This window comes from Hypanus sabinus, chromosome 29, assembly GCF_030144855.1.
Source record: "Hypanus sabinus isolate sHypSab1 chromosome 29, sHypSab1.hap1, whole genome shotgun sequence".
NCBI lineage: Eukaryota > Metazoa > Chordata > Chondrichthyes > Myliobatiformes > Dasyatidae > Hypanus > Hypanus sabinus.
Window position 1 is genome coordinate 16,162,115 of NC_082734.1, and position 24,168 is coordinate 16,186,282.

The following is a 24,168-nucleotide window of genomic DNA, read 5'->3' on the forward strand; positions in this document are numbered from 1 at the left end:
CCGACCTCCCAAGCAGGTTCTGGCCCAGGCTGTGGACATTGGGGGGTGTATCGCCGGTTCTGGGGGGGGGTTATGTGGCGGCTCATTTCCTAGCGTATGCGAACCGACTCACAATTAGATAGCCTACGGGGGTTTGCGAGCACAGAGCTTTGGAGCCTCTTCGCCATGGGGGGCCGGTTGACAGAGGCTTAAAAGTGAGGCTGAAGTTTTCGAATAAAGTTTTTCCTTCGACTGCAGTTACCGACTCCGTGTCGTAATTTTAGCGCTGTTTGTAGCACACCGCTACACCACATAATTACCAAGTTCAAAGAATTGCAAGAGAGCTCTGGGCCAATACAATGCAGAGATTCCCAGATGTGCCTTGCAGTCTAGATGACTGCATCTGCAGCAGCAGCTTTCAGTTTGGCTAGCTTGAGCACCAGCTGAAGGTACTAGAGTACATCAATGAGGCTGAAATTTACATGGACAGCAAGTTTTTCTTTAAATGAGGTGGTCAGGCAAGGAATGGGTGGCCACTAGGCAGAAGAAAACAGGTAGTCAGGAAATCCTTTCCATTAACTACCTTGAGGCTGAATTCTTATTCTCAAAAACCTTGGCAAACTTCTATAGATATGTGGTGTAAAGTGTGCTAATTGGCTGCATTACAGCCTGAAATGGGAACACAAATCCTTTGAAAGGAAAATTCACTTAAAATAGTGGATTTGGCCCAGCACATCATGAATAAAACCCACCCAACCACTGAGCACACCTACATGAAACATGGCCATAGAAAATCAGCACCCATCATCAAAGGTCGTCATGACTCAGGCCATGCTCTTCCTTCGCTGCTGCCATCAGGTACAAGGTACAGATGTCTCAAGACTCGCACCACCAGATTCAAGAACAGTTACTACCTCTCAACCATCAAGCTCTCGAACAAAACAGGATAACGACACTCATTTAAGGACTATTTTATCTTATTTCATGCTCCTTATTTATTGCAATTTATTTATATCTGCATTTGCACAGTTTGTTGTCCGCTGATCCTGCTTAGTTACTGATCTATAGGTTTGCTAAGTATGCCCAGAGGAAAAGAATCTCAGGGTTGTATGTGGTGACTCTGGTAATACATTTCACTTTGACTTTCTTATTTTGGAAAACGGTGGACTCTGAGGAGGCAGCAAGAGCCAAAGTCATGGTACTGTGGGGCTCAGCTGCACGAGGAGGAGATGCAAGATGATGAAGGGAAGTGATAGGTCCTCCTCTCAATCCCTGATCATTCAGGGAAAGTACAGTCAAATACAAAGGAAAATTAAGTCAGCTCACTAGGCAGATCAAACATCAGCTGGATGGGATACATGGGAAGAACGCCAGACTAAATTGCAAACACAATGGATTCTGCAGATGCTGGAAATATTGAGCAACACGCAAAAAATGCTGGAAGATCTCCTCTCAACAAGTCAGAGGTAGGGGAACAAACAGTCAATGCTTCCGACTGAGACTCTTTATTTGGAACTTCAAGGATTAAAGTGTGAAAAAAAAACTTAAAATGATTAAATACTTCTAATTAGTTGATGAAAGGAAAAAACTACAAATGTTGCAAATCTAAAATAAAAACAGTAAGTGGTGAAAATACTCAGTGGGTCAGACAGTGGAGAGGACAACAATGAACATTTGACATTATTCACTTTACATCAGAACTATAGAGAAAGCTTGTAAGCAGTGTGAGAGGGAGGATAGGCAGGCGATAGAGAAGGAATGCTCTCAGACTGATGGTTTGAGATGTGTCTATTTTAATGCAAGGAGTATCATGAACAAAGCAGATGAGCTAAGAGCATGGATCAGTACTTGGAGCTACGAAGTTGTGGCCATTACAGAGACACGGGTGGCTCAGGGGCAGGAACGGTTACTTAGAGTGCCAGGCTTTAGATGTTTCAGAAAGGACAGGGAGGGAGACAAAAGAGGTGGGGGCATGGCACTGCTGATCAGGCTACAGAAAAGGAGGAAGTCATGGAGGGATTGTCTACTGAATCTTTGTGAGTGGAAGTTAGAAACAGGAAGGGGATCAATAACTCTCCTGGGTGTTTTTTTTATAGACCAACAATAGTAACACGGACATCGAGGAGCAGATAGGGAGACAGATTCTGGAACACTGCAGTAATAACAGGGTTGTCGTGATGGGGGATTTTAATTTCCCAATATTCATTGGCCTCTCCCTACAGCAAGGGGTTTAGGTGTGGTGGAGTTTGTTAGGTGTGTTCAGGAAGGTTTCCTGACACAGAGGGGAGGCTGTAATTTATCTGGTATTGGGAAATGAACCTGGTCAGGTATCAGGTCTCTCAGTGGGAGAGCATTTTGGAGATAGTGATCACCAGTCTATCTCCTTTGCCATAGCATTGGAGAGGGATAGGAACAGACAAGTTAGGAAAGTGTTTAAGAGTAAGGGGAAATGTGAAGCTATCAGGCAGGAACTTGGAAACATAAATTGGGAACAGATGTTCTCAGGGAAATGTGGCAAATGTTCAGGGGAAATTTTTTGTGGCGCTCTGCACAGGTACGTTCCAATGAGAGGGGGAAAGGATGGTAGGGTACAGGAACCGTGGTGAACAAAGGCAGATGAAAATCTAGTCAAGAAGAAAAGCTTAATAAAGGTTCAAAAAACTAGGTAATGATAGAGATCTAGAAAATCATAAGGCTAGCAGAAAGGAGCTTAAGAATGAAATTAGGAGAGCCAGAAGGGGACATGAGAAGGCCGTGGCGAGCAGGATTAAGGAAAGCCCCAAGGCATTCTACAAGTATGTGAAGGGCAAGAGGATAAGACGTCAGAGAATAGGACCAATCAAGTGTGACAGTAGAAAAGTGTGTATGGAACCGGAAGAGGTGGTGGAGGCACGTAATGAATACTTTGCATCAGTATTCACTACGGAAAAGGACCTTGGCGATTGTAGGGACAACTCAGAGCAGAGTAAAAATCTTGAGCATATAGACATTAAGAAAGAGGATGTGCTGGAGCTTTTGGAAAGCATCAAGTTGGATAAGTCGCCGGGACCATTATGAGATGTACCCCAGGCTACTGTGGGAAGTGAAGGAGGAAATTGTTGAGCCTCTGGCAATGATCTTTGCATCATCAATGGGGTTGGGGGAGATTCCGGATGATTGGAGGGTTGCAGATGTTGTTCCCTTATTCAAGAAAGGGAGTTGGGATAGCCCAGGAAATTATAGACCAGTGAGTCTTACCTCAGTGGTTGGTAAGTTGATGGAGAAGATCCTGAGAGGCAGGATCTATGAACATTTGGAGATGTATAATATGATTCAAAATAGTCAGCATTGCAGGTCATGCCTTATGAGCCTGAATGAATTTTTTGAGGATGTGACTAAACACATTGATGAAGGTAGAGCTCTAGATGTCGTGTATATGGATTTCAGCAAGGCATTTGATAAGGCACCCCATGCAAGGCTTATTGAGAAAGTAAGGAGGCATGGGATCCAAGGGGACCTTGCTTTGTGCATCCAGAATTGGCTTGCCGACAGAGAGTGGTGTAGACGGGTCATATTCTGCATGGAGGTTGGTGACCAGTGATGTCCTTTAGACCCCCTCATGATTTTTATAAATGACCTGGATGAGGAAGTGGAGGGATGGGTTAGTAAATTTGCTAATGACACAAAGGTTGGGAATGTAGTGGGTAGTGTGGAAGGCTGTCCGAGGTTACAGCAAGACATTGATAGGATGAAAAACTGGGCAGATGGAGTTCATTTTGATAAATGTGAGGTGGTTCATTTTGGTAGGTCAAATATGATGGCTCCTGGCAGTGTGGAGGATCAGAGGGATCTTGGGATCCGAGTCCATAGGACACTCAAAAGCAGCTACGCAGGTTGACTCTGTAGTTAAGAAGGTGTATGGTGTATTCACCTTCATCAACCGTGGGATTGAATTCAAGACCCGAGAGGTAATGTTGCAGCTATATAGGACCCTGGTCAGACCCCACTTGGAGTACTGTGCTCATTTCTGGTCACCTCACTACAGGAAGGATGTGGAAACTATAGAAAGGTTTCAGAGGAGATTTACAAGGATGTTCCTGGATTGGGGAGCATGCCTTATGTGAATAGGTTGAGTGAACTACGCCTTTTCTCCTTAGGGCGACAGAGGATGAGACGAGACCTGATAGAGGTGCATAAGATGATAAGAGGCATTGATCGTGTGGATGGTCAGAGGTTTTTTCTCAGGGCTGAAACGGCTAACACGAGAGGACACAGTTTTATTGTCCTTGGAGGTAGGTACAGAGGAGATGTCAGGGTAAGTTTTTTTTTTTAAACGCAAAGAATGGTGAGTGCATAGAATGGGCTGCAGGCGACGGTGGTGGAGGCGGATACAATAGGGTCTTTAGAGAGACCTCTGGATAGGTACATGGAGCGGTACATGGAGCTTAGAAAAATAGAGGGCCATGGGTAACCCAAGGTAATTTCTAAAGTAAGTAGATGTTCGGCACAGCATTGTGGGCTGAAAAGACTGTATTGTGTTATAGGTTTTTCTATGTTTTCTAACTGGGAAAAGATGGAGAGAAATAAATTATAGCAAAAGGACAGGACAAAAGGCCTGTGAAAAGATAGTGATTGAGTGAGATTAAATGACACAGGTATGATGGGGCAGCTTGAAAGAAAATGGGAAAGTTAAGTGAATCACTAAAAGAAATGCTCAGGATTTGGTACAATAGTCAGAGACAAATTAAAGTTCAAATTACCCAAAAATGAAAGAGAGAACCTGAATGTTGAAAATGGGGGAAACAAGGCTGAAATGGGTGATTACCCAAAATTGTTGAATTCATTGTTGAGTCTGGAAGTCATCATGTATCTGTTCAGAAAATAGGTGTGCTGTCCCACAAATCTATATGGACCATCACTGGAACAATACAACAGGCCAAAGGTAGAGAGATCATGTAGAAGTGAATAAAATGAAAGGCATCTGGAAGCTCCGGTAGATTGAATGTAGGTGTTCTGCAAGGTAACCAAGCAATCAGCATTTGGTTTCCCCAGAGAGACTATACCATATTGCTCTCACTACATATGGTTACTGCACTGAAAGGGCAATATGGTGGTTGCTGGAAATGCTGACTCACCACACTAGTAACCCACATTCAACCCTGACCTCAGGTGCTATCTTTGTCAAGTTTATATATTCGATGTCCACATGGTTTCCTCCAGTTCTGTCCCACATCTCAAAGATATCTGGGTTATTGGTCATTGTATATTAAGTGAGGGGTAGTATCTGGGGTAGTGTAAAAGTGAGGGGCAATATCTGGGGGAATATGGGGAAAATTTAAAGAAGAGGAATAAAAATTAACTAGGATTAATTTAAATGGGTGGTTGATCAGCAGCACAGACATGATGGGACAAAAAGCCTGTTTCTGTGCCCTTCCAGCCCAACAATCCACACCACCCAGCAACCCACCTATTTAATTCTAGCTTAACTCAGGACAATTTACAATGACCAATTAACCTACTAACTGGTACATCTTTGGACTGTAAGAGAAAACTGGGGCTCTTGGAGGAAAACCATCCATCTTGTAGAGATGTCAGAATTGAATTCTGAACTCCAACGCCCCAAGCTGTGATAGTGCAAACCACTATGCTATCATGGTATCCAGCCTACAACTTGAAATATAAACTAGGCAACTGGGTGACCTGTTGGGGCACCCTTTGAGAGAAAGGTAGTGCAGTCTGATGTGGTGTGCTTTGGAAATTAAAGAAGAAAAACTCAGTTTATGAAAGAGTAAATAAATCACTGCTTCATCAGGAAAGAATGTTTGGACACCAAGATGGCAAGAAGGAAGGAGGTTAAAGGGAAAAGTTGTATCCCTTGAATGTGAATGTGGCTGAGAAGGTATTAGCGGAGGTAGAAAAGTGAACCAAAAAGTCCGAGGTGAACAATCTCTTTAAAGTGCTGACATGGATGACAGGAAGATGCAGCTACAGGTAGCGTCATGCTGTATGCCAGAAATGACAAAAGATGTAATATGGAACTGATAAGCAGAAGATAAGAACAATGGAAAACCACAAACCAAAGGAAAGAGGAGATGGGAGATGGGAGCAGGCGCAGGAAACAGAATAGATACGAGTGTGAGCCCTATCAATTATCAGGGAGAGAAACAGTTGAAAAGAAAGATGAAGTGAAAGACGAGCATGGAAAATAGCATCAACAGGGGATGATGGATCGCTGGAATTTCCTATTTTCGAAGTTTATGGATACCGGGTCATTAGGGGTATTTAAATAACAATGGATAAATTATTGAAAAATCAGGAATGGAGGATTTTGGGGAACTGGCACAGAAGAAGAGATGAGGCCTAGGACAGATCATCCATGATCATATTGAATGCAGGAGCAAGCTTGAAGGCCAAATGTCCTAGTCCTGTTCCTATTTTCTTATTGAGACAGATGTGATAGAGAAACTGAAGAAGTGAATCATTTCACGAAGAAGGATGGAAAGAAATGTAGTGAAGTTAACTGTGGTCTTGAAGTGGGTACTAGTCAATAACCTATCTTGTGAAATGGAAATAATGTTAAGGGAAGAGTTGGAGATATTTTTACCTCCATAGTAGAACTCTTCTCCTGTTAAATGGTGTAATTTCTTCTTTTTCTTATGAAAATCAGCACCCAAAAGGAAATCTTCAATCTCCTTTAAATAAAACAAAGAGAAGATTAATTTGATGCACAGTGTGAAAATGGATTATACAATGCTTCTGTTAACCCATACAAGCCAAATGTAAGTGAATGAGCAGCAAGTTTATAGAGAAGGAGTAAATTAGAGAACGAGGTGTAATTGAATTGCAACACTACTCTGATTTAGTATCAATGAATATATTTTGCATGCCAATATGTATCAGCCTTTGAAATCACCATCAACTCAAAAAGCAATATTTAGTCCATCAGCTACCCACCGTTCCTCTCCCCACAGCCCGAGCACGTCAACATCATCAATTCCTCGATCAACGTCCTTTTGAAAGGTGCTAATGGATCAGTTTTCAAACACATATTCATTTGTCACAGGTGGCACATTCCACATCTTAACTTTCTCCTCATGACACCTCAGAGCTCTTCATCAATCATTTTAAATTTGGGCTCTCTAGTTAGTAGAAGCAGTTTCTTTTTAGTTACACGTTCCAAAACCTTTATGATTTTACAACTTCTCACACGTGTTGCCATATTTGCAACCAGATGTTCCTTCATTCTTAGAATCATTTTAGTACCACTCTTCTGAACTATCTCCAAAGCTTTCATATCCTTCCTGAAGTGAATAGGATTCTGCACAATATTCAGACCAACGGTTGTTTTATTATGTCCTAGCTTTTGTATTCCACGTCTCTATTTATAAAACTTTATCAACTGCCTTGATAATCTGTAATAGTACTTCAAAGATTTGAGTCAAGCATTCTGCCTGGGTTATCACTGATGGGCTAAAGGTCTTCCCAACGTTTGTTAAGAAATTCTCAAGGAAATCAAATCAATCCCAAAAATCTTGTAACCAATAATCCAAACACAGAAGTTCCTTCAAATTTCCACATCATGTAGATTTTGACAATAAACATGGATGATTATTATCTTATGGACTTGCCAGCTGAGAAAACACAACACTTTACTGTACCAACGATCTGGGTTCAATTCACACCACTGCCTGTAAGGAGTTTGAACATTCTCCCTGCATTTCTTCCTGGTGCTTGTGTTTCCTACTACAGCCCAAAGATATACCGGTTGGTAGGTTAATAGGGCATTGTAAATCGTCCCGAGATTAGGCTAGGATTAAATCAGGTGATTGCAGGCTCAAAGGGCCAAAAGGGTATGGGTGGATGGACAGATGGATAGTTAGATAAATAAAATGCCCTTTCAGATTGTGGTAGGGGAACATTTTCTAAGAATTGTGGTCAACATACATGACAACAAACCTCTCACGAGATGTTGTTGGGATTCGAGGGAGGTCTCCAGTTTACTGACAGTAATAACAATCTTCGAGGAATAAATCAAAATAAAACATGAATGCCACCCATTAGCAAGTCAATGATGTTGAGCGCTTAGCAACACCTTCACTTATAAATTACAAGTAAAATACCCAATTGTACTGCATTTGAGCAATTAGCTGAGGTAATATCCAATCCAATGATGTTGTGGACATTGGAAGTTAGGGCATGCTGTATGGTGAATAGATCACTTGCTCTATTCCTACTTTTGGTAACAGGTGATCCTTCTAACAATCTTGTATATTAAATAGTCAAAAAAGAACTGGCTTGATTACTTACCCTTAACTTTAAATAATCCAGGAGTTTGATAAATGTTGATGTGGACCCTTGTCTAGAAAAGTAGTTACTTATTAATCACAAGGAGTATTGCAAAAAGATGTGTTCATGGTCTTCGCACTTCTGTCTTGCTGTGTGGAACTATGGTCACCTAATGCCATTCTTACCTGTCCAGCCATTTATCCTGCAATGGTTTCTTTTCCCCCTCCCATGCCATCACGCCTGTGGACACCCTTCTACTTCTCATCTACATGTACCGTCAATTTTTACATGAAAGGCAAAGTCCCTCAATTCTACTTGACCACCGCTAATTTTCTACTGGCTGCTAATCCAACATCTACAGCTGGGTGATCAGGAATTTCCACCAACTAAATATTGGATAGACCAACGTCACCACCTTGGTGAGGCAATAAACTTAACTCATCTCAAGTTCCATCTCCTTCCCTGAACCACCCTCAAGCAAAGCCTCCATTTCAAAATCTTAATCTCCAAATCTCTCCATGGCTTCATCCATTCTATTTTCCTCTCATTTTATAACCCCAGAAGATTCCTGCATTCCTGGCCACTTGAATTCCACCACTCAACAACTGATCACCTTGCTTTCCACTGCCCGAAGTTGAACACTGAATGTTCTTTCAACCCCTTTTCTCCTGTTAAGGTACTCCTCCATACCTGACTCCTTGGCTGAGTTTTTCATCATCACCTCACATGGCTTGATTTCAACTTTTGTTTGAAATACTGTACCTTGGGATATTTTGCTACCGTACTGGAACTACACAAACACAAGTCACTGTTGTTTATAGTTGTGCCATGTAGGGTAAACGTCACACAGAGACTAGGTTTGGCATCATCAGAAGATGGTCACAGAGAAACTGTAAACAGCACAACATTAAGAATCTAAAATGGTTGCTTATAAAAACAAGTAAAGCCAAGGAATGAAAAGAATAACGTGATACTAGTGGTTGGAGCTGCAGTGATTCAGAGAAGATGTCATTATGGCGACAGCACAACAGCTAAAACACAGGCCTCTGCTGGTTACAATAATAAAGCTATGCACATGAAGAAATAAAAACTGCAGTGAGGAAATACAACAGAAAAGAGAAAGTTAACGAAAATCAGATCTCAAGTATGGATGGCATTTATGACAGCCATTCTACAGAGGTGAAATAATCCCTCTGCTTCATCCCCTAAAAGTATTCTTTTTTTTGAGATAGTTATACAAGCACCAAGCCCAGTCCATTGCTTCTTCAATAGATCTCAGGAAACTCTTCAACTTTAACAGGTCTTGTACTCAGCCACTGTACACATCCATGCACTTCCAGTGCGAATTGCTGGACACCCATCAGGAGTCAAAATCGTGGATGACTTGCAGGACAAGCCACTAAACAGAACGACAACAGCAGTCAGCCAAAGATCAGGTAACTCAGCACAGACTTGGATTTTCCTGGCTGAAGGCACAGACTCAGCAAAATGTTTCGGGATTGGGAATGTACGTAATGTAGTACGAAAATAGAGGTTCTGTGGTGATGCACACACAAGAATTAGAGAGAACATTGCCAAAGTTAACGTGCACATGTCTGTGTCAATTTCCTTTCTGCCATCACGTACACTTTTCTGGCATCAATACAAAGACAATGGGTTGCAATGTAAATGTAACAAGACAAGGATGGGGAGAGGAGGGAACAGTAGTGGAAAAGCAAGAAATCCATAAAGGCAAACTTTATCACAGATGGAAATTGCAAATTCACTTCAAAAATGACTGAGATGCTTGCAATATTTAATTATACACCGACATTAAAAAAATTGATTCAACACTTGCTAGTAATTCCAAATGTGAGGAATCAAAGGCAACAGGTTTGATTAAAGTTCAATACCCAACAACGAGCCATTAGTTGCAGTAAACCTGATCAATACTTATTAAAATCCCTCTTTTGAGATGTAGTGCAAACACAAAGAACAAAAAAAACTAGATATTGCTCAGCTTTTCTTGCTTGAATGACACTTCTCAGATCTAGAGGTCCTCCAGACTCCCCTCAAATGGAGGAGAATAAGAGATGGGACAGCTGTGTCCAAGGTGAGCAAAAACAGCATGGAATAAAACAAAAACACAAACAGTTGCCCTCACCTTCGCTTTCTTTTTGGCTGAGTTTCGGACTTCTGCATCTATTTCCTCCTCTTCTTTCAGCAAATCTTTATACGAGCGCTTCTTCTCTCGTTGGCTTCTGCCTGCTGCCAGACCCACCTCTTCAATTCCGCTTTCACCCACTATACAATCTGCAACAGCATTAAAGGGCTTACAAATCATCTATTTATATTTTTAATATTTAGTTGGGAAGGGGAGGGGAGAAATGGAGGGTGCTTCCTTGCACCGACCTTTCTCTTTTAGCTCAGGGATGAAATGATCTGGACCTCAAGGTTGTCCCCAGCCACTAGCATTGCAGTTCCAAAATGACCTGCAGGAGCTGTGTTTCTGCTAGGATGGGCTATTTCTATCAGGTATGCAGCTAGCTACTGTAGAATGACCTCACAGGGGATCAGCCTGAAATTGAAGACCCATCCTGAGAACAGGTGAAACTTGGTCATTTAACGTCTCCTCTTCTGTACTGTCCAAAGCTCCTCCCTATGATGCTCCATTGTCAACCACTAGAATACCATGGAGCACCCCAGGGCGATATGCTCCAGAGAAGCTTTGCCTCCTCCTGACAGCTCAGCTGAAATTACTGCTGGTTCAGACTATCATCTTGCATCTTTCCACAATGCATTCCAATGTGCTATGCAATCATACTGTCTGGGTAAGGGAATCTAAATGTAAAAGTGAAGCCTGGGATTCAAATTTGCAATCCTGGGCTTAGGAGGTCCATTGTGATATAGACTTCTGTGTAAAACTATCAATCTTTGTGTGCACATCTGGCGGCGCTCCTCGAGAGACGACATCGATTATTCTTCCACTGTGACAGCATCGGTCTTACGTCAGCTGTAACATCAACAGCTGCCTCACAGAGCAGTCAGTACACCAATCTTAGCAACACCCCAGTGTTCCATGATCAGAAATACACAGAGCACACTTGAATTCATGGCTACGTAAAGTTTAACACACTTAAAATGAAGAGCAGGTGGAAATGCTGTAATGAAATCAGGATTAAGACTCATAATAGATCGTTAATTGTGAGGAAACTTTTTCCACATTGGTCTCAGTTGAATGTGAATGTTAGCAATCAAAGGGTCTGACAACAACCCACTTATGGCATGCAATTACAAGCCAAACACATCAAAGTTCACTTCCCTGCCAAATATTTTCTACTTTTCTACAACATGTTTATAGTAAAAAAAAAGACAAAGAATTAGAGTTTCCATTTGGTAGGAAATACCAGTGCTGCATTAAGTCAAGTGCAATCTAACTGAATGGCAAGACAGGCTCGAAAAGTAAAGTTGGCAGCTACTGCTCCCAAAGGTCCAGGTCCAAAGCCAGAATGCAGGAGTCCACACCAGAAGAGCTAAATTAGAATCCCAGTGGCGGCTGACAATCATTTTCGGGGTTGTCCAAGAGAATGATTCACGGTCTGGTCCTGAATCCAGCTCAGCAAATTAAACATGCCTTTTGGAAGATCAATCAACTCAGCTGCAGCGAGGTGGCACACAAAGACCTCTGGAGCACCATTATCCTGTGTGACTAACTCAGGTCCCTTATTTTAGTGTGAATTAGAGAAAAAGAACAGGTGGATGGGAAACATGTTAAATTAGCAGTTGGATTGAAAATAACTGAAAATCAAACAAGGAAGTTGATAAGCCAGTTTTTAAAAAAATATTCTTTCTGACTTCATCAAGATGTAAAATGGAACACCAAAACTATTCCCTACTACATTGTCTCTAGTATGAGCATTAAGCATTCCCAAGTATAGAACAGTTGAGATGCAAAATAAGAACCATCCATAATCCACCAGCAATATAGCACAGCAGCAAAGCATCACCTAATTTGTCACCAGCAAGCTTACTACTACCTCCAACTTACTTTGTACTGGCAAAAGAAATGCACAATGTTCCGAGGCTTGAGTCTGACACCAGATTCTGACTCTCTTTACTCCAGGAGTCTGGTTTTTACTTGGAGTAGATGGGAATGGAAATGAAAGAATGCCTCATGAGGGCTGGCATGGCACCATTCTCAGGAAATCAAAACTGAAATTAAAAGCACCAACAGCATTTTTTCAGTGTGGACCAAGATGTTCCACCTGAAGGAAAATTCTCACTCTCCACTTGGGAGTTACCCAAGGTTGTTAAGATTTAACTTTGGATCTTGCTGTAGGCTACTAAAATAGATTCCATTCCAGGTCCAAAGTCACAGGATCATTGTTTAGTCTTAATATACTCCAGATTCTTAAAACCTAACTCTTATATCCATAAATATCTATATCAGTCTTGCACTTAATTATCTACAGCGAGAAACAACTCCATGCTCTAGCATCAGTGTACAAATCATAAATCAAGTAATCTTATAATGGCATTGTAAATACACTATTTAGTGGCATGTATGTACCAAGATCACCTACTGTAAAGTGAGGTACAAACATAACTTATACAATCCACTCAATAACTATAAAGGTAGATTTAAAGGGCCTTAATGTGACAAGGTACTTCGTAGCAGCAGTTGCAAAGCAAAATTTCACACCAATCCACACGAGGAGATTACTAGATCAGGTGGCCAAAAACTCAACTGAAGAAGAGATAGGTTTCAAGAATGTCTTAGGGAGGGGGGGGATAAGGAGAGAAGCAGGGAAATCCCAGCAGCATGATACCTGGAGGAACGGTCACTAAAACACAGAGGGAAGCAAACTTGCGATGCCAAAGAGATTTTTATTAAACATGCTCCTAAACTATTCAGTACACATTTGCTCATACTGCAGAAAAAGAATTAACCCCTCTGTCTAGACAGCTTTATATCTCATTGCCCAAAGTTTAATTGCAATATTTCCTGGCTCACAAACTGAAATGAATGAGGGGAGAAGCACCAGAATAAGCTACATCAACAAAACAGACCCCATAGAACAGAGAGAGATTGTAGGAGAGAGAACTTGCATCAGGATCACCAGTTCCTGCTCCCGATCACATCATGCACACTAAATTTAGATTGCACAGAGCATAGTTTCACAACCCATCTCCTTAGCCAAGAACCCCTCCATCTCCTTGATGATTCCAACCAACAATAACATTCCAGAATCATATTTTGACATTAATCAACACACAGGTGCTGAAAGAAACTTAGTTATGAATTAGTAAGCTGGTTGCTGAAAACATATAAATAGGAAAATTGCATAGCACAAGGAGCACCATATTCAATGCCTCACAAAGTACCTTACCTAGTCTGTAAAAATTGCCACTTTGAAATAAAACATTACTCTAAAGCACAACAAATGGGTTATACAGAAAGGTATAAAGCTTAAAGTTAAATGCAGCCACAACAAACCAAGAATCTTATATTCCTTGCCAAAGTAAAAGTTACTGAAGATTCTACCGGCTTAGTAGCTGTGAGATTCAGAAAAATAATTATGCAGAAAAAAACATGACTGCTTGAATTAGCATTTTGGATTTGACATGTAAAAAGAAAGATTTGTGCATTTTAGATGCAAGTTCCAGGCTGCATCATTCTGATGTCAACCAAAATCAATTACCTTCTTTCTTTCTGAGTGCTTCATCATATGCCATGACTGGAGTTGAGATTTAAAATATTGTTTGATAGTGTAAGCATTTGGCAAACCAAGATTCTTCAGCCAGTTGATTTCATCTGTATATAATTCTGCAAGAAAAAGGGAAAAAATCTTATACTGGATACAGTATTTTAAGTGTCCTTTACACAAAGCTTTCAGGAATAAAGTGAAGGGGAAGAAATGTCTATCTCCAGTTTCCCCAGCTACCTCTTGCAGATGTACCAATATTGAGAGAACTGCACAATCTAAGAGAAAATGCACCATCCCCATACTGAGTTGGGCACATGTTGTGAGGCACTACAATCATATTAAATGGGACAGCACAGATCTAGAAGCTAAATTATGGGCATCCCTCAGGTGCTCAACACCAGCATTGATGTTGAAATGTATTCCACCACATTTTGTAAACACACAGACCATCATCATCCTTATTCTAACATAACACTCAGTTCAGGGGAAAAACTACACAACAGATAAGAGCTGTAGGCGCACAACTCCAGTGAATTGAGTTCCATTCCAATTTTCCCATGTTGAATTTGCACGTTTCATCCTACATCCATATTTATTTCCACTGAGTGCCCTGATGGCTTGCCAGATCTCAAAGATGTCTGATTGTTGAACAATAGGAGTATTACTTCAGAGCCAAGGGATTTCACAATTAGCTCTACTAATCTACCACACTGAGTCATGATTAGTCATAAAAAAAATTATACAACAGTAGATAAGTTGGGGGGGGGGGCATGTCAATGAATACCCCCATCTGGTCTTCAATGGTATGAATGTAAGAATATGTGCTTTTATGTGAAGGGGCTACTTTTATGTTAAACAAACTAGCTTGAAGCAGACTATAAAAGGCAAGGAGGACCAAGGATGCAATAAAAATTAAAGTCTGTCCTGAGCCTTATAGGCTCATCAGGCCGGTGCTTATGCTGGTTTACATGGAGTGAAGTGACTGAGAGTACGATACTCTCCCCCCCCCCCCCCGATAGAATGCCAATGTTAACCCCCAGCATTTTGCCAGTACCCATTTTCAGCTAGGTAGACTGAAGCAGAGTGTGGTTAAGTGCCTTGCTCAAGGACACAACATGCTGCCTCGGCTGGGGCTCAAACTCATAACCTTCAGATCACTAGTCCAACACCTTAATCACCTTGCCACATGCCACACAAGGATGCAATAGAGAACCATAAAAAATGGTGCTTCCATTTATCATCTTCTAGATATTTTGCCCATTTCAACTAAAATGCTCACTAGAGTGGTTTTGCCACAGTTTTTTAAAAAAGTAACTGTAAAGTCAATGGATTATCACAAAATAATTTTACCTTTCTGAAAAAGTAATGAAAAACCTTTAACCAGACTAAGGTGTGTGCAGGCCCAGCTCTACTCCAATACAGATGATCCTTAATTGCTCTATAAAAGAACTGCAAGCCAACAGTTGAACCAAATAGTTATGGAAAACAAAAACAGCCGTTCTCAGCCTACCCCTCTGAAACTTTCTTATTCATGTTCTTGTCGAAGAACATTTTGAATGTTGTTAACGTAACTGTAAAAAAATGGAAGCAATGCCAGCCCTTGCTGGTAACATCCACATAGGAATTAGAAAGTATTCAAAACACTTCTCTGAAGGAATTCTTGTAGCTTGCTCAGTTAAAATGGCCAATGCAAAACCACTGAGGTACTTGCATTTAATCAGAAGAAACAGGAAATGGATGTAGACCTTGCAGGTCTTTAACAGATCATGCCTGAACTTTTTAATAGCAGCCTCACTTTCCCACCCAGTATCCCTTAGACTGAAAAACCTGTCAATCCCAATTTGACATGGACTCATAACTTCGGAAAATTCTGGGATAAAGAATTCCAAAGATTCACCACCCTTTAAAGAACAAAAATGACCTAAAGTCAATTCTAAATTTCCAACCCCTTATTCTGAAGCTCCAAAGCCTCCAGCCCCATTTCAGTACCTCTTAAAAGTTTCATGATTGCATTTCTCACTAAACTCCAGAACTCCATCTTAATCAATCTTTCTGATTTTGTTGCAGTGCACCAAGGACATCATCTAACCAAAAGGGAATCCGTTTAACAGAAAGTCAGCCTCTTAGAGGCAAATTGGATGAGAAAATATGATTAGAAATATAGAATCAGGTTTATTATCACATGCTGTAAAATTTATGCTTTTGTGGCAGCAAGACATAAATATTACTGCTACAAATAATAGTACAAAAGAGGAATAATGAGGTTACTTATAAATTTATTATATTGATAATTATTTTTATTTTTATTAAATTACAAAACACCCCATGTTACAGTGAAGTTGCGCTCCAAGAAAAAAAAACACCAGCGTTACGATTTCCTATACTGAAAAACCATTGATAAAAATTTGCCTTTTTTTTGCACTTTATTTTTTTTCTCATCACATAAATTCTGTAAGAGCAAATTTTTATTCTGCACCTCAATTTTTTTTGGTAATGATTTATGAATCTCATCACGGTGAAATTTTGTTACTTGAACTGTATAACCTGTGGGTACAGTGTACATTTCAGCATTTTTTTGGCCACACATTCCATTATGTTGCAAACTACAGCATTACAGATTTTGTAGTTTAGCTGTTATGGAAAATCTTAAATTAGCTACATAAAATACATACTTTATCTGTAATTACACTTTCATGTAAAGTTTCTAAATCAGCTGTAGTTAAAATGAGATCTGCTGTCAGGGGAATACTATAATATCAGAAAATATGAATTTTTTCACTGGTTTATTAAAATAATTATTTTCTACAACACACATCCTTCCTTACCCCCTCCCCCAAAACATATAACAAACATAATCACCAATGCAACTTATTTTCAACCTCCAATTTAACTTTTTAACAAGGCTACCTCCCTACACCCACAGTGACACCTGGCGTATTTGGAAATGTTTTGCAGTTAATTCCACATTGTTGATGAAATCATTATCAATTTAAATTATTACTCTTCAAAAGAAAAGCCAGTAGAACGAACAATCAGCAATTCTTCACAACTTGAATAGGGTCAGAAGGCACGTCACCTAACTCCACCCTGAACCAGACACATATCTGATGCAAAGGGAACAGCTTTAACAAAATATTCAAATACCTAACGACTAATCATACAGAAAATCAACTAAAGTTACATCATTTTCTCAATAGTGTGGAAGATTTCCTAAATTCAATACTGCATTTAAGCTGCACATAAAGGCACCTCTATTTTGTTTCTGAAAGATGCTAAGATATAAAGTAGAAAAAATTTTATTAAACTAAATCCTCTTCACTGCATATATATAGTATTACAATTCTGTATGCTTCAAGTGTCTAATTGGATTTCTTAAACACAAACTGGTTAATCTTCTTATAATTTAATAATTCTACAAAATGTTCCTCATTGTGAATTAGGTTCATTAACAAAGACCGATGATTAATCAATTAAGGACAGCCGTATAAATGCCAGCATGGAGGGGTTGAATCAAATAAATGGTTTCTGAACTTTAAATACATCATCAGGTATACTGTACTTTTACTTCAACCACAGACTAAACTGCCCAACCACCACCTGGCTAACTTAGCACAAATCAAACTTGGGAGCTTTTCAGTCTTCACAGATCAGATACTAACTGAATAAACTGTGATTTGGGGAATCTTGTATGCAATATTGTTCAATTTATTTCACTGTAAAATGATTAAATACTATTACATAAATTAAATTGCAATCTAAAAGTAGTGAAAAACAACAGAAATATATACGGAACCACAACAAAATCTACATCAGAGGTCAGTTAATAAGGATGATGCTCTATTCAGACTGAAGAGACTGGAACTCATTCTCCAGAAAAGATAATCTTTCACATTTATCTGGGTGCAGAAATGTTTCCAGTTGTGAGGTCTATCCCTAATATTCAAGCAGTCACTAAATAATCCAACACTCAAGAGAAGTGTCCAGCTACTGGAACCTGCATTCATGTGGAGTTATGAAATCAAAAGTGTTCACAAATAAAAGGAAATTAAACAAATGTACAAAAAAAACCATGATGTTTATAAGGGAAAGTAAAGTGGTTGAGGGCCAGTTGAGCCTTATGATGTTTCTGCAGAGTGTGTTTTACACAATGACTTCTGCACCACAAACTCAGCGTTAATCTCCAATAAACGGCAATTTCCCTGGTCCATTGAAATATCACCAGTTCATTGAAATAAACCCGGAATTGGGTTATCCTTCTAAAAATTACCGATTTGATGACAAATCATTAACACAAGCGCTAAATATAAAATATCTCATTTCCAATACATTTTAAGACACAAACGTTAACACGCAAAATCAAGTTAATTTAACAAAGAAATGGGAGAAATTGTATTTGGCACTGCATGAATCCCAGAGGTCCAAGGTTAGCATTTCTCTCGGGGCAACAATCTCTTCCCGCTCTTTCTCTTTAACTCTGCGCCCCGCTGTCCTCCGCCCTCTTGCGGCTGATCGGCCCAAACCGTCTGCAACAGCCGCCCCGCCTACTGAACTCTCCCCGTCACGGCCGACTGGAAATACCGAGGCTTTGCCCAACATGGCAGGCCATCGCTGCCGTTTGGCGTAACCGCGGATCGCAGGCATCCCACGCCTGCTACCCGGGCATAAGGATAGCGGTCACTTGGCGCAGCCTCAAGTGAGGGGAACACACTGTCTCAGGCCAGGCTCGTACCGTGAAGCCGCCGCTCCCGAGCGCCAGTCCCCGCCGACAGCCGCCATATTGGTCGGAAAACAACAGAGCGCTACCAACAGACCTGAATGATCGCTCACGGAACACATCGATCCACATCCTGGCGAGAAACTCATCAGCACTCGACACACTGTAGATCTTGCTGAAAGTAAACTATAACAGCGGGACTTTCCTATTTCACATTTAAACCTCCCTGCCTCTTTTGACGGCATAAAGCCATCCCACAAAAACTGTGTGAAATATTTGCCCCCGTGTTATATATTGTCAAAGTCGAGTTCAGTGCCGTAGGCATAAGTGCACTTTATGTACAAGCTCTACGAAAAACTTGCTTGCAGTAGTGTCGCAGAAACATATAAGAAGCTTTCAAGAGAAAAAAAAATCATAAATTGAATCATAAATCAAATAAAGTTATACACATTTTTTACAAAGTACAATGTCCGGTGATCGATGTGTTGCTAATCTGTAGTGATTAGGGTCCTGACGAAGGGTCTCGGCCCGAAACGTCGACAGTGCTTCTCCCTATAGATCCTGCCTGGCCTGCTGTGTTCTACCAGCATTTTGTGTGTGTTGCTTGAATTTCCAGCATCTGCAGATTTTCTCGTGTTTACGTGATTAGGGTTTTGCCGGTTGGTTGAAGAGATGTACCTGTTCTTGAAACCTGGTACTATAGGAGTTCACGCTTCTGTACCTTCTGCCATTGATTTTCCCTAAATGTTATATCTTTTCTGAGTATTATACATAATAAGGCAGAGTTTGTGCCTCGCGAAATCAAAGTGGAACGTGGATGCGGGTTTAAAAGAGAAAACATTTACCTGGGTCTCAGTGCACATCAGAATGAATAAAGATATTCACGTTACTGTGATCAATAATATTAATGTTTGACATAATTTTTCACTATCTCGGGAAAATAATGGCAAATCACATTTCCAAATCACGTCCGTTCGGAAAATAAAACTGATACATAAAAATTCTCATAGGAAGCGTTCTGAATTTTTAAACTTAATGTAATCAAGTTTAAATTGTTTATTGTAATGCCTGCACTGTTCTGTGTACTTTATGCAGTCCTGGGTAGGTCCGTAGTCCAGTGTAGTTTTTGTGTTGTTTTACGTAGTTCAGTGTAGTTTTTATATTGTTTCAAGTAGTACCAGGGTCCTGAAAAACGTTGTCTCGTTTTTACCGCGTACTGTACCAGCAGTTGTGGTCGAAATGACAATGAAATGTACACAAAAGATTGTTGTAATTACACTATGTTTACTACAGGAGGCAGAAAGGCTCCGAAATATTGCACTGAGCAGACTGAGTTCCTCCAGCATTTTGTGTGTTGCATGGACTTCGGGCATTTGAAGATTTGAAGATTTTCTCTTCTTCGTGAAATATTGTACCGGTTCAGCAGACACAATTCAATCTTAAGGAATAAATTCGTGTATTCGTAATACATTTAAGGAATAAATGTACTATTGTACAATATCTTTTTAAAGTGAATAACACAATTTAAAACGAACCCCTTAATACGGTTTCAAAAGAACTACTCGCAGAGGAAAAATAGATGAAAATTCATGACCACCCCAGATGGGACTCGAACCCACAATCCCTGGCTTAGGAGGCCAGTGCCTTATCCATTAGGCCACTGGGGCTTCGGGTTGAACAAATCAAAGTATTGTATCTATGTCTTACTTTATGAATGATTATTTGGAATATTTAATTTGATCAGAAGTGAAAAAATTGCAGTGTTTGCTTGTTTTTTTAATTGCTCCATATTTAAAACTTATGGGTAACAAATGAATTAAGCTTTGCAATGGTGCTGATCAGTTCACCATGATACAGCTGAAGGAGTCCATTTGAAGGATCTGTATGTCAATTTCCCTCCACAGATGCTGCCTGAACCACTGAGTTACTCCAGTATTTTGTATGTTGCTCCAGATTCCGGTATCTGCAGTCTCTCGTTGTCTCTATCAGGGGAAAAAAACATGCTGGATTATTAGTGGTAATTCGTGCGCTGCCTTGTCGACGAAAGGTTTCAACACGAGGTTTCATTTTATACACCACACCACCAAATGAGGCCGTTCGGTCCGCTGCGACTGGTACAGCTCTTCGAAAGAACAACAATGAAGGATGATGTTTCTTTGTGAGCAAATTTTCAAACAGCCATATTTATGACGTTTCCCTTGAAAGTTTACTGCGGTTTCTTTTTAAGGCAGCGCAAATGAAACTAAGAACTCTTAATATCTCAAGATGCTGGTGGAACACAGCAGGCCAGCCAGCATCATTCGATAGGAAGAGGTACAGTCGACGTTTCGGGCCGAGACCCTTCGTCAGGACTAACTCAATCTGCTACCAATGTCTTCTCTGCCAACCATCCTAAACCTGTGTCTTTTGCTACTAAAGCGGAAACACTTTTCAGAACATAGACGATCTTAATTAAAGAACACTTACCAATGTGCTTAGACTCACATAAAGAGAACTGAAGACAAGGAAACGCTGCATTTTTAAAAATACATCACCCCAGATGGGACTCGAACCCACAATCCCTGGCTTAGGAGGCCAGTGCCTTATCCATTAGGCCACTGGGGCCGACTATGTCGCAATTTACACCACTAAGTGTATTTTTTGTTTCCCCTACCCACTTTTTAATATACAGTACAGAAGAAAATTTCGAGTTACGAAACACCAATGTCACAGGAATCCGACTTTACGTCAATCCTCCCATGATTAAAATTGAAAAATTACCTACAGAAATACAAGAAGTCGATCATTGGGAGCATCAGCTAATTAATGCAAAAGACAACCACCCCACACACACACAAAATGCTGGAGAAACGCAGCAGGCCAGGCAGGTTCTATGGAAAAGAGTTAAACAGTGGGCGTTTACTCTTTTCCACAGATGCTGCCTGAATTGTTGAGTTCCTTCAGCATTTGGTGTGTGTTGCTCGGATTTCCAGCGTCTGCTGATTTTCTCATGATTCAAGAGACAATCAGATTTCAAAGCTTGGGGATCGGGTAAGCAGTGGGAATGTTAGCAATAAGCCTTTTCTAACCACCTTCGGAAGTTACGCAGAAATTGAGAGGATAAAAGTTAAAATTAACATGTGTTAACATTGTGGACGGCTTCTGCAGAGGAAGAAGCGAAATTAATACTAAAGGACAAAGAAACAAATAAGAAAAAGATCAAATAATCATAGAGAAAGGTTTGATTGTGGCCTGACTCTTACAGTTTTCCTCATGAAGAGATTTAGGCTAGTGTCTTCAGTAAGTTACTGGTGCAAATGTGTGAAGTGATAGATCCTCTGTCTATGAACAAGGAACAAGTACATAACAATGAAACGAGATGACTAAAGCCCAAAAGACAAAAAATAAGAGTTCAGATTCACAAGGATCTCTTGCAACCTGAAATATAAACTGGCTATTTCCCTCCATAGATGCTGCCTTCTTCCAGTGAGTTTTTCCAGTGTGTTGCTCCGGATTCGGGCATCTGCAGTCTCTGGATCTAGGGTTTGGATCCCTCTGCAACTGGGTCCTCACTTTTCTCACTGGTAGACCACGGTTAGTACAGATTAGCAACATCTCCTCCACACTCCCCACCAGCACAGGTGATCGTCTGTACTTAGCCCCCTGCTCTGCTCACTTTATACATATGATTGTGCAGCTAAATACAGAACTATTTACAGACAGAAAATATAGAACACGATTGTCTGATGCCCTAATGATGTCCTGTATAGTTCTGTATAGAAGAGTACAGCACCATACAGGCCCTTTGCCCCACAATGTTGTGCTGACCCTTAAACCCTGCCTCCCATACAACCCCCCACCTTAAATTTCTCCATAGACAATTAGATTTCAAAGCTTTGTCATAATTGTTTCTTTGTCCTTTAGCATTAATTTTGCTTCATCCTCTGCAGAAGCCAGCTACAATGTTAACACATGCTAATTTTAATTTTTATCTTTTCAATTTCTGCGTAACTTCCGAAGGTGGTTAGAAAAGGCTTATTGCTAACATTCCCACTGCTTACCTGATCCCCAAGCTTTGAAATCTGATTGTCCAAGGAGGAATTTAAGGTGGTGGGTTGAATGGGAGGCAGGGTTTAAGGGTCAGCACAACATTGTGGGTCGAAGGGCCTGTACGGTGCTGTACTCTTCTATGTTCTAAAACTACATTAGACTACCTGAAACAACACAAAACTACATTAGACTTCAGACCTACACAGGACTACATAAAGTGCACAAAACAGTGCAAGATGGTACATTAGTTAATAAACAAGACAATAGGCACAGTAAAGGGCAAATTACAGTATAATAATAATAAATGATGTAAACTGCTGACGTTGGAATGAGGTACAGAAACCTTAGGGCCCACAACATCAGGATCAGGAGCAGATATTAGCTTTCAACCATCGGCTCCTGAACCAGCATGGATAACTTCACTCACCTCAATATTGAACTGATTCCACTCTCAAGGAACCTGTATCTGCACCCTGGGGTCTCTGTTCTGCAGAACTCACTGGAATTTAGAAGAATGAGGGGGAGCATCATTGAAACCTATCAAATGTTGAAAGGCCGAGATAGAGTGGATGTGGCCAGAATGTTGCCTATGTGGGGGAGCCTAAGACCAGAGGACACAGCCTTAGAATAGAGGGACTTGTGTTCAGAATAGAGATGAGGAGGAATTTCTTTAGCCAGAGGGTGGTGAATCTGTGGAATTCATTGCTATAGGCAGCTCTGGAGGCCAAATCATTGGGCGTATTTAAGGCAAAAGTTGATAGGTTCTTGATTAGCCCATGCATGAAAGTTTACTGGGTGAAGGCAGGAGACTGGGTTGAGATGGAATGATGAAATGGCAGTGCATACTTGATGGACCAAATGGCCTCACCCTGCTCCTATATCGTATGGTCTTGTGGTCTAATACCTCCCAGGTCATTGCCATTTGCTGTGTAAATTCTGCCCCAGTTTGTCTTAGCAAAATGCAGTACCTCACATTTATCTCAAACTCCATCTGCCATTCCTTGGACCGGTGGCTCAGTTGATCAAGATCCCATTGTAATCGCAGATAAACTTCTTCACTGCTTACCATACCACCAATTTTAGTGTTATCCACAAACTTACTAATCATGCCACCTAGTACATTCTCACCTTAACCCAACATCTCATTTTTACACTCAAATATAATGATTGCAATTGTTTTCTTTCTTTCTGCTGAGACTATATTCAAAATATTGAAAAAGGATCTGGTGCTTTCCTGGCGTATATGACAAATAAACTCTTCTTCGGCTTCCCGCTGGGTACCAGTACTGATTTTAACCAACGTTTCAGTGACAAACTCTGCCATCTACATCAGGAATGACACCTGGTAAATCTAGTCCAGGGGTAAATCTACCCCTGTATTCCATCCCTCCTGATTGGTTAATCTTCATCCAATCAGGTTTCCACTGTCCCACCTTGTTTACAATCAAATTCCAGTTCATCTTAGAGTGAGACCTTCATCTTTGTTAAAATTAT

The 24,168-nt window shown here is 40.6% G+C and overlaps 1 protein-coding gene and 2 non-coding genes across 5 annotated transcripts in view; all 3 read right to left on the reverse strand.

Annotated features, from left to right (window-relative positions):
- Nucleotides 1–18,734, reverse strand: part of hmgxb4a (HMG box domain containing 4a) — a 59,327-nt gene extending 40,593 nt beyond the window's left edge. Inside the window, exons 1-4 of one of the 3 annotated variants that reach the window (XM_059953764.1) lie at nucleotides 18,661–18,734; nucleotides 13,926–14,050; nucleotides 10,388–10,536; nucleotides 6,563–6,650 (exon numbers count right to left, since the gene is read on the reverse strand). In XM_059953764.1, the coding sequence (XP_059809747.1) occupies nucleotides 6,563–6,650; nucleotides 10,388–10,536; nucleotides 13,926–13,959 (271 nt within the window). In that variant the 5' untranslated portion in view covers nucleotides 13,960–14,050; nucleotides 18,661–18,734. The remainder of the gene's footprint in view (nucleotides 1–6,562; nucleotides 6,651–10,387; nucleotides 10,537–13,925; nucleotides 14,051–18,660) is intronic. The other 2 variants (XM_059953765.1, XM_059953766.1) reach the window with 2 other exon arrangements.
- Nucleotides 18,735–20,239: 1,505 nt separating this feature from the next.
- Nucleotides 20,240–20,312, reverse strand: trnar-ccu (transfer RNA arginine (anticodon CCU)). Its single transcript has one exon. It is a non-coding gene; the product is annotated as a tRNA-Arg (tRNA).
- Nucleotides 20,313–21,176: 864 nt separating this feature from the next.
- On the reverse strand, nucleotides 21,177–21,249 carry trnar-ccu (transfer RNA arginine (anticodon CCU)). The gene has a single exon. It is a non-coding gene; the product is annotated as a tRNA-Arg (tRNA).
- Between the last annotated feature and the right edge of the window lie 2,919 nt (nucleotides 21,250–24,168).